This window comes from Cherax quadricarinatus, chromosome 79 (assembly GCF_038502225.1).
Source record: "Cherax quadricarinatus isolate ZL_2023a chromosome 79, ASM3850222v1, whole genome shotgun sequence".
NCBI classification, from domain to species: Eukaryota; Metazoa; Arthropoda; class Malacostraca; order Decapoda; family Parastacidae; genus Cherax; species Cherax quadricarinatus.
In genome coordinates, this window is record NC_091370.1 from 10,748,744 (window position 1) to 10,762,083 (window position 13,340).

The 13,340-nt window shown below is 42.0% G+C and overlaps 1 protein-coding gene across 1 annotated transcript in view; it reads right to left on the reverse strand.

Annotated features, from left to right (window-relative positions):
• The window catches only part of LOC128702651 (A-type potassium channel modulatory protein DPP6), a 186,674-nt gene that overhangs the window by 92,817 nt on the left and 80,517 nt on the right, over positions 1-13,340 (reverse strand). The window contains exon 2 of the mRNA XM_070101798.1: positions 10,180-10,393. Within this exon, the coding sequence (XP_069957899.1) occupies positions 10,180-10,393 (214 nt within the window). The remainder of the gene's footprint in view (positions 1-10,179; positions 10,394-13,340) is intronic.

Here is a 13,340-nt window from a genome sequence, read left to right on the forward strand (position 1 = left end):
AATCTCAGAACAGAATTTAGAAATCTGAACCAAAAAAAAAAAAAAACTTTTCAAACTTGATGAAAGACGTATGTCTTTAGTCAGCGAGTACGCAGCCCCAACTTGGAACCCACAGCCTCATCAAGCACGTGAAGGAGCTCGAGGAAGTCCAAAGGTTTGCAACCAGACTGGCACTAGAATTGAACAGAGAGTCACAATACGTGACTGGAACAATACACGTATAATCCAGAGCGTAGAGAGAAAAGCTTATGACGACGTTTCGGTCCACCTTGGACCGAAACGTTGTCATAAGCAGGTTATTTGTGATAGAAATGCAATACGAGGAAAGGCTGAAGGAATTAAAAGTGATAGCCTTGGAAATATGATGATGTAAAATATCTGAGTCGGAAATGATTCTGGTAAAATATTTCTTTAGTCTCAGGATTGTTGAAGAGTGAATTGACTTGGTTAAGGCAGTGCTGGAGGAGATGGTGGAAAACTCAGTACACAGTTTCAAGGGTAGGTATGGTAAAGTTAAGAGTGGCTAAGAATCAGTGATGTCGATCGATATAAATCAGGACACGGGGCCCAATAGCCGCATCTCAAACCCCGAAAATAGAACACCATAACAAAAGTCGGTGAGCACACACACACACACACACACACACACACACACACACACACACACACACACACTATATATATATATATATAATAATAAAAATATTACTACTGGAGGACTGCAGTTGGCTATCTCTCATCCCTGCCTTCAGGCCTACTGATCTGCTTAGCACTAAGTGGATTGGATGGTCAGAGCTTGCATAAACCAGCCACACTGAGTGGGTCACACCATACACACAGTGTTACTCCATCCACTGGGCAGTAAACAGACAATATTCGCTGCTGCGGAAAAAGTTTTATGTGGACACAGTATTGTTCTGTGTAGCGCTTTATCAGTGCTTGATGTGACGAAGCTCTTTGTCGTGATAGAGCTCTACACAGAGAGGTACGTGGTTCCACTGTCTGCAGTGTCGTTCATGTCTACTGTTTTGGGTAGTAGACAGTTGGTATCCACCTAGTGTGTGGTTCCCAGTACACACCCGGTGGGAATCATGCTTTCACAATCACCCAGATTGCTTACCCTAATTTTCTAAATAGTTATGACGATAATAAATGGTTTCCAAAGAGAGAGAGAGAGAGAGAGAGAGAGAGAGAGAGATAGAGAGGGAGGGAGGGAGGCAGGGAAGTAGGTAGGTATGGGGGAGAAGGGTGCCACGCCTTCTAGAGGGTAATGCTACCATGACACACACACACACACACACACACACACACACACACACACACACACACACACACACACACACACACACACACACACACACACACACACACAATACGCCCATACACAGCTCTAAAATACATCCTAATTGCGTCGAACAATTTTATCAGTCGACGTTAAAAGGGGTAATTAAATATTTTCAATGGAGTGAGTCAGGTGATTAAATATTAACGTAAACACTCCTAGATTATTATTATTTTTATACAAGCTTTTATCACCTAGTCAAATCCTGGGAGGTAATCAGGTTTGACAACTGGTAGGAAAGGTAGCTCCAATTCCTTGAACCCAGAGCCCTTTAGCATCAAGGCACCTCCACTCCCCCCTCTCCCACTGAGCTACAGGGCAGAAAATTAGCAATTATTGGCCAGGATTTGCATATATATATATATGCAATACATATAAAATATATATTGCATATATATATATGCAATATATATTATATATATATATATAGTATATAATATGAGTTCTCACTAGATAACTAGCTATAACCTATCATAATAATAATAGTGATAATGCACAATGTTTTGGTTTCTAAATGATGTTTACCATTGTTTTTTTTATTCTTGCATTCATGTTTTTTTAATCGTGTGTGATATTACTTCCAGTGTTACCTTGCACCCTCCCCCCTCCTCTTTTAATAACATTCCTGTAATAGAATCTTTTATGCCTGGGAACATTGCATTGTTATTATTCCCGTAAGTTCACTCTCCGTTGAAGCAATTATGTCTGGATTAGCGTCAAGTACTCTGTCCTCACCCCCCGTGTGTGTGTGTGTGTGTGTGTGTGTGTGTGTGTGTGTGTGTGTGTGTGTGTGTGTGTGTGTGTGTGTGTGTGTGTTGAGTGTTGAGTGTCTTTCTAAGGTGCCCTTTACAGTTTTCTGGTCGTAATCACCAAACAACCCAAATTACCCAATAACCAGGTCATTAGACGCTCTAACGACCCTTCCCGACCGACATTAATTTTCCCCACAAGCCAAATGTCTAGTGCCAAAGCTGGCACAGGTGTGTCAGTGAGGATAAGACATTTGTTCCAGCAAACTTCAAAGTCTCTCTTTCTTTTTTCACCACCATTGGGCACAGCGCCTCTCAGATATATATATATATATATATATATATATATATATATATATATATATATATATATATATATATATATATATATATATATATATATATATATATAATGTCGTGCCGAATAGGCAGAACTTGTGATCTTGGCTTAAATAGCAACGATCATCTTGCCATATAGGACAAGTGAAAATTTGTATATGCAATAATTTCGCCAAAATCATTCTGAACCTAACGAAAAAAATATATTTCACTGTGTTTGTTTAGTATTAAATTATTGTAAACAAATCTAAAATATATTTAGTTGGGTTAGGCTAAAATAAATTGTTCTTGTTATAATAAGGTTAGGTAAGTTTTCTAAGATTCTTTTGGTGCAAAATTAAAATTTTTTACTTTAAAATTAATGAAAAAATATATCTTTAAACGTATAAGAGAAAATTTTAGAAAGGACTTAATTTTAAATGAGTTCTTGCTAATTGGCCAGTTTTACATATTCGGCACGACATATATATATATATATATATATATATATATATATATATATATATATATATATATATATATATATATATATATATATACTATATATATATAATACGGGACTGTGATAGGGAAGTGAGGAAAAAGATTATAATTTATTAGCTCTCTCTCTCTCTCTCTCTCTCTCTCTCTCTCTCTCTCTCTCTCTCTCTCCCCCATCCCTTGACACACATCTGCAGCTCAGCTTCTCTTGGGACGAGATTAGCTATTCAGGCCATTGAAATCTCAGGATAATTAACTGTGCTATCTATGCCTGGCTCTATACCTGAAATGTGTGCTCCAAACCTGTGTTCCAACCCTGCAGTGTTTTTATTGTTATTACTACTAGTAGAAATGGCTGTAATGAGTTATAATTATTATTATTATTATTATGGTACCCAGCAATTACGGGGCCTAATAACTATAATACACAGTAATTACGGTGCCTAATAACTATAATACACAGTAATTACGGTGCCTAATAACTATAATACACAGCAATTACGGTGCCTAATAACTATAATACACAGCAATTACGGTGCCTAATAACTATAATACACAGCAATTACGGTGCCTAGTAACTATAATACACAGCAATTACGGTGCCTAATAACTATGGTACCCAGTAATTATGGTACCTAATAACTACTGTACCCAGTAATTACGGGACCTAATAACTATGGTACCTAATTTCAATGGTTCTCATTAAAGTACTCGTGTTTTTTTATTAAAACAATGGTAAAGGGTTTTTGATGCATGGAATCAGAGCTGCCCAACCTGGAAGCACATAGAGTGCCACAGAGGACAGAGGCTCGAAATATGTACACGGTGACTTACAGGTGTACACGCGCAAACAGACACGCAGAGACAGGAGCTGTGACTCGACCCCTGTAGACACATGCTGGTAAGTACACACACGGACACGCACATGCATATTCACGAACACAGACACACACGGACAAGCACACACGAACTGGCTTAGCCCGGAGGCGTCCGTGTTCGTATGTTCTTACTAATTAGGTACGTGTCGACCTCCCTTTCCCCCTCTCCCCCTCCCCCTCCCCCTCTCTCTCTCTCTCTCTCCCCCCTCCCCCTCTCTCTCCCCCTCCCCCTCTCTCCCCCTCTCCCTCTCCCCCTCTCCCCCTCTCCCCCTCTCCCCCCTCTCCCCCTCCACCTCCCCTCTCCCCTCTCCCTCTCCCCCTCCCCCTCCCCCTCCCCTCTCCCCCTCCCCCTCTCCCCCTCCCCCTCTCCCCCTCCCCCTCTCCCCCCCCTCTCCCCCTCTCCCTCTCCCCCTCTCCCTCTCCCCCTCTCCCTCTTCCCCTACCTCGGTATGCCCTCCCCTCTTCCTTCCATTAACTTAATTACTAGTCTGGTTCCAGACTGTTTGGGCCTGACTGTCACTCACACTAACACAGTCTAACGCTAACGCACTCACGCACGCGCGCGTGAGTGCGCGCACACACACACAAACATACACACTTAAATTAATATACTCTAAGACGCACTCACGGACACAGGAAAGGACTAGAACCAGCCAAGGAAAGATGGCTATTGCAGACAGGTATCAGACGTTCAAACAAGCCAGAAATAGTCAATAATAAACCACATGGACACAGAAACTCTGGAGATTAATTGACCTGTATAATCCGACCCCCTTCTAGGATCCTCTTCAGATGAACAGGTTCCAATTAATACAAGAATACAGGAAGAAATAAACTTAGAAAAGGAAATAAACGAGAAGAAGATATAATCAAATCTTCTGTTTAATTTTGGAAAAAGCAAACTGGATGATAGAGGCAAAACACACAGATAAAACGTCAAAATAACTGAAGTGGAGGAGGAAATGTGTGAGGGATTAAATAGAAAGCTTGAAAGTGCGTTCAAAATAGAAATAATTCTCGGTGCAAGTGATTGTAATCCCACGAAGAGAAAGCTGATCTACAGCATGTGTAAACTGAAGAGAAAGCTGATCTACAGCATGTGTAAACTGAAGAGAAAGCTGATCTACAGCATGTGTAAACTGAAGAGAAAGCTGATCTACAGCATGTGTAAACTGAAGAGAAAGCTGATCTACAGCATGTGTAAACTGAAGAGAAAGCTGAGCTACAGCATGTGTAAACTGAAGAGAAAGCTGATCTACAGCATGTGTAAACTGAAGAGAAAGCTGATCTACAGCATGTGTAAACTGAAGAGAAAGCTGATCTACAGCATGTGTAAACTGAAGAGAAAGCTGATCTACAGCATGTGTAAACTGAAGAGAAAGCTGATCTACAGCATGTGTAAACTGAAGAGAAAGCTGATCTACAGCATGTGTAAACTGAAGAGGAAGCTGATCTACAGCATGTGTAAACTGAAGAGGAAGCTGATCTACAGCATGTGTAAACTGAAGAGAAAGCTGATCTACAGCATGTGTAAACTGAAGAGAAAGCTGATCTACAGCATGTATAAACTGAAGAGAAAGCTGAACTACAGCATGTGTAAACAACTGATGAGAAAGCTGATCTACAGCATGTATAAACAACTGATGAGAAAGCTGATCTACAGCATGTGTAAACTGAAGAGAAAGCTGATCTACAGCATGTGTAAACTGAAGAGAAAGCTGAACTACAGCATGTGTAAATAACTGAAGAGAAAGCGAGGAAAGTTTTACCAGCTGTTGATAAAAGTATGAGAAAGGATAGCATAGGGGTTACAGTATAATGAGTGATATCATCATCTTGGTTACAGTATGATGAGATGGGATATCACTTGAGTTACAACATAACAAGTGAGGATAGCACCTTGGATTTCAAGACAACATGCAGCCTATTTGACCATAATCTCTCTTAATTTTTTTTGTAGGCTTTCACTGCAAGATGGAAAATTAAAAAAAAAAAATGGAATACTGACCCACATTGTTCCATTATCTAACAGAAAAAAATAACGAGTAAGGCCTTTTAAACTAAAGGTTTTTGTCGTTCAAACATTTTGTGATTAAAAACAGAGGAAAGAGTTGTTTGAGAAAAGTGGATAAAATACTTTTAGAGAAATATCCTATAAGCTAGTAAACAAGATCCTACCAGATAGCAAATATCCTAATAGCTAGCAAACAATATCCTAGCAAGGAATTCGGCAGTGAAAATGGAAATTCCTTTTTACCAGAAGAATCGCGGTAACCGTAGAAAACTGACGGAGATGTATTTATCTATATTTTTTATTTTGTAAGCTAAAATAATATATTTTTTTATTGACATATCGGTCGTCTCCCACCAAGGCAGGGTGGCCCGAAAAAGAAAAACTTTCATCATTCACTCCATCACTGTCTTGCCAGAGGCGTGCTTACACTACAGTTATAAAACTGTAACATTAACACCCCTCCTTCAGAGTGCAGGCACTGTACTTCCCATCTCCAGGACTCAAGTCCGGCCTGCACGTTTCCCTGAATCCCTTCATAAATGTTACGTTGCTTACACTCTAACAGCACGTCAAGTTCTAAACACAATTTATCTCCATTCGCTCCTGTCTAACACGCTCACACACGCTCCTGCCTCCAGGATCACAACATTCCCACCCATTCTTCAGAGTGCAGGCACTGTACTTCCTACCTCCAGGATCACAACATTCCCACCCATTCTTCAGAGTGCAGGCACTGTACTTCCTACCTCCAGGATCACAACATTCCCACCCATTCTTCAGAGTGCAGGCACTGTACTTCCTACCTCCAGGATCACAACATTCCCACCCATTCTTCAGAGTGCAGGCACTGTACTTCCTACCTCTAGGATCACAACATTCCCACCCATTCTTCAGAGTGCAGGCACTGTACTTCCTACCTCTAGGATCACAACATTCCCACCCATTCTTCAGAGTGCAGGCACTGTACTTCCTACCTCCAGGATCACAACATTCCCACCCATTCTTCAGAGTGCAGGCACTATACTTCCTACCTCCAGGATCACAACATTCCCACCCATTCTTCAGAGTGCAGGCACTGTACTTCCTACCTCCAGGATCACAACATTCCCACCCATTCTTCAGAGTGCAGGCACTGTACTTCCTACCTCTAGGATCACAACATTCCCACCCATTCTTCAGAGTGCAGGCACTGTGCTTCCTACCTCCAGGATCACAACATTCCCACCCATTCTTCAGAGTGCAGGCACTGTACTTCCTACCTCTAGGATCACAACATTCCCACCCATTCTTCAGAGTGCAGGCACTGTGCTTCCTACCTCCAGGATCACAACATTCCCACCCATTCTTCAGAGTGCAGGCACTGTACTTCCTACCTCCAGGATCACAACATTCCCACCCATTCTTCAGAGTGCAGGCACTGTACTTCCTACCTCCAGGATCACAACATTCCCACCCATTCTTCAGAGTGCAGGCACTGTACTTCCTACCTCCAGGATCACAACATTCCCACCCATTCTTCAGAGTGCAGGCACTCTACTTCCCACCTCCAGGATCACAACATTCCCACCCATTCTTCAGAATGCAGGCACTGTACTTCCTACCTCGAGAACTCAAGTCCATTTAACCGGTTTCCAAGAATCTTCTCATAAATGTTACTCTGTTCACATCCCAACATCACGTCGTTATAAAACACACTTGGCTCCACTTCGATCTAACACGTTCACGACGTCCCTGCTGGATGCTCAATCCTCTACCACTTAAAACCTCCTTCACATCTTCCCTCCCAACCTTTCCGGTAACGACCCCGACTCCTTTCTTCTACCCAAAATTTACAGTACATATCCTCTTGGTCGTCCCTTTCTGCTTTTTCCTCTATATATGTCCAAACCACCTCAACCATCCTCGACACATTGAATAATACTTTACAAGACACATTGCTTTCAAACACGATATATCCACTGCCTTCTGAACTGCCTCCAGCCTCCTCCACTGCCTCCAGCCTCCTCCACTGCCTCCAGCCTCCTCCACTGCCTCCAGCCTCCTCCACTGCCTCCAGCCTCCTCCACTGCCTCCAGCCTCCTCCACTGCCTCCAGCCTCCTCCACTGCCTCCAGCCTCCTCCACTGCCTCTAGCCTCCTCCACTGCCTCTAGCCTCCTCCACTGCCTCTAGCCTCCTCCACTGCCTCTAGCCTCCTCCACTGCCTCCAGCCTCCACCACTGCCTCCAGCCTCCTCCACTGCCTCCAGCCTCCTCCACTGCCTCCAGCCTCCTCCACTGTCTCCAGCCTTCTCCATTGCCTCCAGCCTAGTTGCAACGTTTAAAGCCCGTGTATCAAGCCCATATAAGCATTCTGGTCTTCTGCTGTTCTCTGATGCATTCTCCTATTTGCCTCTATAGACAAACTTCGTTCTTTCCACTCTCCACTTACCCGTCTTCCCCCGTCTTCTATCTGGCTCCCCTAGACTTTCATAGACCCCATCTTCACAAGCCCACTCCCAAATATCTGGATACGTTCACTTCCTCTACACTCCCCCCAAGCTGATATCCATTAAAGTTTTATTCACCAAGTGTCTCCTGACACGGATCTTGTTCTTACAGATGACATGATTAAGAAGGCAGGTGATTCCTCAGCGCCTTTCCTCAGTGAAGGACTGTAACGCGCAGAAGGTTAAATAAAGAACACATGTCTAGCTAATGAGATATTTCATAACAAATCACATTTGTAAATTTAGGAAGAGATGGAGCAGACTAGAAATTTGTTCAGAGAGAAAACACTAAATGACGAGCAGCTGGAAATTCGGTTTTATTCTGTAGCAACAAATACAGAATCTGACATACGTCATTACAGTCACACACAATAATACACACACACTACCACTCAGATTGTCTAAGATTGTCGCTCGGTGGCACTCCGGGCCTAGCAAACAAGAACAGCAAACACAATAACAAACACACTTCAGGAAATATGCTGATTACAAGGCAGATCTGGAAGCGATCTTGAAGTCTGCCATTTTGCTGTTTAAATAAGTTTGTGTTTACCCCATGAAAGGTGTGTGTGTGTGTGTGTGTGTGTGTGTGCGCCTAGTTGTTTACGTAGTTGTGGTTGCAGGGGTCGAGTGATAGCTCCTGGCCCAGCCTCTTCGCTGGCCTCTACTTGATCACTCTGCCTGCACCATGAGCTTTATCATACCTCTGCTTAAAGCTATGTATGGATCCTGCCTCCACTACATCGCTTCTCAAACTATTCCACTTCCTGACTACTCTGTGACTGAAGAAATACTTCCTAACATCCCTGTGATTCATCTGAGTCTTCAACTTCCAACTGTCTCCCCTTGTTGCTGTGTACCATCTCTGGAACATTGTCTGTCTACCCTGTCAATTCCTCTCAGTATTTTATATGTCGTTATCATGTCCCCTCTATCTCTCCTGTCCTCCAGTATCGTCTGGTCGATTTCCCTTAACCTCTCCTCGTAGGACATACGTACCTCTTAGCTCTGGGACTAGTCGTGTGTGTGAGAGAGAAATGGGTGAGAACGGCAGTCGATTTATATTTCTAGTCGACCTTTACCTCGGTATCCCTCTCTTTTTTGTACTCTGATATAGGTAAGGACAACCCTGGTATATGCGAGTACATTCCACCCAGATATATATGAACACAATCTTGGTACATGTGAGTACAGCTCTGAGAAAAAATAAGTAATCGGCGAGCACAGCTTTTGTATATAAAGTTATGGGGTATATATATACACAGACCTTTTAGTGCATACACACAGATACATCACTCACTGTATACACACGATGAGATACACTCCTTTCGGGGTGTATACATCCAGTAACGCCATCTAGGAGCGTGAGAAGGATCTATCCAACAGACTGGTCACTCGTGGTGTAAGAGAGTAACACTCAGACAAATGGCTGCCAGCCGCAACAACGCCATCCGTTAGTGTGCGGCCAAACTATGCATCAGGCTACTGTCTGCCACAATAAGTGTTGGAACGACCTCTTAAATGATCGCGAAATATCAGCGTCATCTGTCAGTCTGCAAGCGTGTTGTAAGGCTGTATGCACAGTTCACACACTAACGCTTGGCTCGCATTCTCTCTTATTTACACAAGGGCTTTTACAGAGTTAGGTTGAGAGTTCCTACCTTCTAAAGCTAAGAGCTGTCACCTGCAGCTCTTTTACTGTAAATAAAAGAACTCTCAATGACTATTATTAAATCCAAAAAAAATAGATGAAGTCGAGGAATGAAATTCACTGTCGACTGTCATTATTATTCCCGAAGAGGTATCTTTAAGTGGTTACCTGAGATTTAACGTTATTTAGAGAGAAGTAGATATATAGAGAGAATGAGAAGGTCGGAGAGGGATCTCTAACCTGATATCCACTTTCCGTCGAACCCCGGAGGTTTGAACGCCCCGCCAAGAACATCGGTGAGAGTGAACCTCCTGCCGGTGACTTTAGGACCGGCGTCAGGAGGCGTCAGGAGCACCACGGAGAAGATTATGAGGCCGCAGACGCAACCAATGACGAGGAGGGCGATGAGGATGCCTCTCCAGTTCCTCTGGTTGGGAGTGGAAGCCACTAGTTCCTGTAGGGGAGACAGACGGGGGAGGGAAAGATCTGATTAGTGATCTGTTGTTGTGGAAAGAAGGGATGGGATGTACGTGTGTGTGTGTGTGTGTGTGTGTGTGTGTGTGTGTGTTTGAAAAAACACATTGACAGTTATAGTCTTGGTTAACCTTTAATGTGTTCTGTATTGCTGCGATACACACCACATCAAACCGTAATATATATATATATATATATATATATATATATATATATATATATATATATATATATATATATATATATGTCGTGCCGAATAGGTAAAACTTGCGATTTTGGGTTAAATAGGAACGGTCTTCTTGCCGAATAAGGCCAACGAAAATTTGTGTATGCAATAATTTCACAAAAATCATTCTAAACCTAACAAAAAAAATGTATTTCATTGTGTTTATTTATTATTGTAAACTTATCTAAAATATATTTAGTTGGATTAGGCTAAATTAAATTGCACTTGTTGTAATAAGGTTAGGTAAGTTTTCTAACGTTCTTTTGGTATAAAATTATTAATTTTTACATTAACATAAGTTAAAAAAAGAAATATCTTTAAATGTATGAGAAAATTTTAGAATGGACTTAAATTTAAATAAGTACTTGTTAATTGACCAGTTTTACCTATTCTGAACGACATGAGGATATGAATGAATTTTTTTGATGGGTAACTGTATCCTGGACACTTCAATTTTTATTTGGGATATTTTAGTGGATATTTTATCAAATATACTTAACATTAATACATATACATTGCGAATACTCTAGTTGTATATACGACACTGAGGACTTGTCTACGTGTATTTGTCACACTTACGGGTACTTCTACTTGTATATACAACACTGATAGGCACTTTGCTTTTAAATACAACTTAACACTTTTCTAAGAACAGTAAAATCTGTCCATTGTAGCACTCAACAACAAGCAGCATCTCCTAGAAAGCTTATACTAACATAAACATCTAAGATTCACTATTGCAATTAAAATTCATTAGTTACCCCTGGCATTATCTATACACATTTTTTTTCGTACGGAACAACAGAAAACTGCCTGAAAGCTTACAGATATTACGCGAAATAATCAAGCAAATAATAACCCAAAAAAATAATCTGTTTTGTATCTATATACTGATACCGAGAGCTTAGCTGGTCACCTGTGCCTAGTTTGACTACGGGTTTTTAGATTCAGCTTAGAAATTAAGATATCACAGTGAAAGAAGGATTTTGGGGAGAATATACCGAGAGGTGTAATTCTTTCTGAGTTTACAGCAGGTCCTCGAATAACGTCGTTTCGTTATAACGTTGATGAGACAAAAATCGAGTGAATACAATGAATACAAATTGTTGTAAAATAAACATTCCTAAAGAATACGATAATTATACAAATGCACGACAATAATCGATGGGGTACAAAAGCACTCAGCGAGGCCGCCATATATCATCTTTATTTCTACGAGCACATGTACATGGTAAACAGTCCTAGCTGACACCAATTACATACTACTATATAGAAAGCCACTTATTATGCAGAGCATTTCAGGCAAATTAGGTCAGTTTGGTCCCAGGATGCGACCCCCACAAGTCGACTAACACCCAGGTACTCATACTGATAGGTGAACATGGACAGCAAGTGTCGTATGGAAACACGTCCTAATGTTATCCAGTCGTACCGGGGATTCGAACTCCGGATCTCAGTGTGTGAGTTGAGTGCGCTAGCGATCAAGTTATGGAACACCCTAGTTATTGTTCGGTAGTAGGAGGTGCTCCTTGCAATTTTTGCTTTGCAAACATTCCTTGATTTAGCCCTGTTGCAATGAGGGCTAAAGGTGTGGTATGCAACCTTGATGTACGCGGCCACAAAAAACAGAAGAGCAACATCAGAAACAAAACTGAAAGTTTTACAGAGGTTTGATAGGCAGCGAGGTGTGGTTTCGTTATATTTCGTTTCGTTTAAAGTCGCAGTTTCCAAGAACCTATCGACGACGTTAAGTGAGGACTTACTGTATATTCCGAGTTTACCCTTATCACAGTTTTAGGGTTAAAAAGCATTCTCTTCTGGTGGTGATAGGGTTACTAAATGTCCCTAGTGTAGCAGATAGGCTTGAAACCCCATTAAGAAACCTTGCAAGTCAAGACGCCATTTAAGTAAATTTTCATAGATTTTGTGGCTATATCTCATTCACTAATTCCCAGCCTCTGAAGATTTTGGTTTAAAAGATACATGAGCAAACACTAGGACATACTAGAAAACGTTTCGGTCCCAGGAACGAAGCGTTTTGCTCACATCTCTCTTTAAACCAATTTACTGGTATCTATTACCAAGGTTTCTACTATTCTGAGGACCTTGCTGCGAGAGAAAGGTTCCTGTCTCACGATCCTCAGACGGAAGATCGAACCTGTACCGCTCATTCCGCTGAATGGCCCCATGCTGGTTTAGGGCTTTCCCATGAACATCATGACATAGCTCTTTCAGACAACTGCAGTCGACGAAGGCTCATGGGTGACCAGAAAGCTCTCGGCTCCAGTCCAACAACGGTACTAGTACGACACACGGTACTCACAACAACGGTACTAGTACGACACACGGTACTCACAACAACGGTACTAGTACGACACACGGTACTCACAACAACGGTACTAGTACGACACACAGTACTCACACTTCTAGGCACATAATCTAGACTCACACGAACGCACGAAGTCACATAGCCCTACACACACACACGCCAGGGAGCGCACTAGGAAGCCAAAGCTCCAGGAGACCCCAGCCCTCCCTGGTGTGAGGGGAAGGAACCCAAACAACCTTACAAGGCTCTTGATCCAAGGAATTGAGCAACTACTCCCTTTGGCCCCTTCCTTCTACCGATCAAATCCATTCCTCAGATGCTCTATAACGCGCTCCCGTTAATACGAATATCTAGAACGAATCGTACATTCAC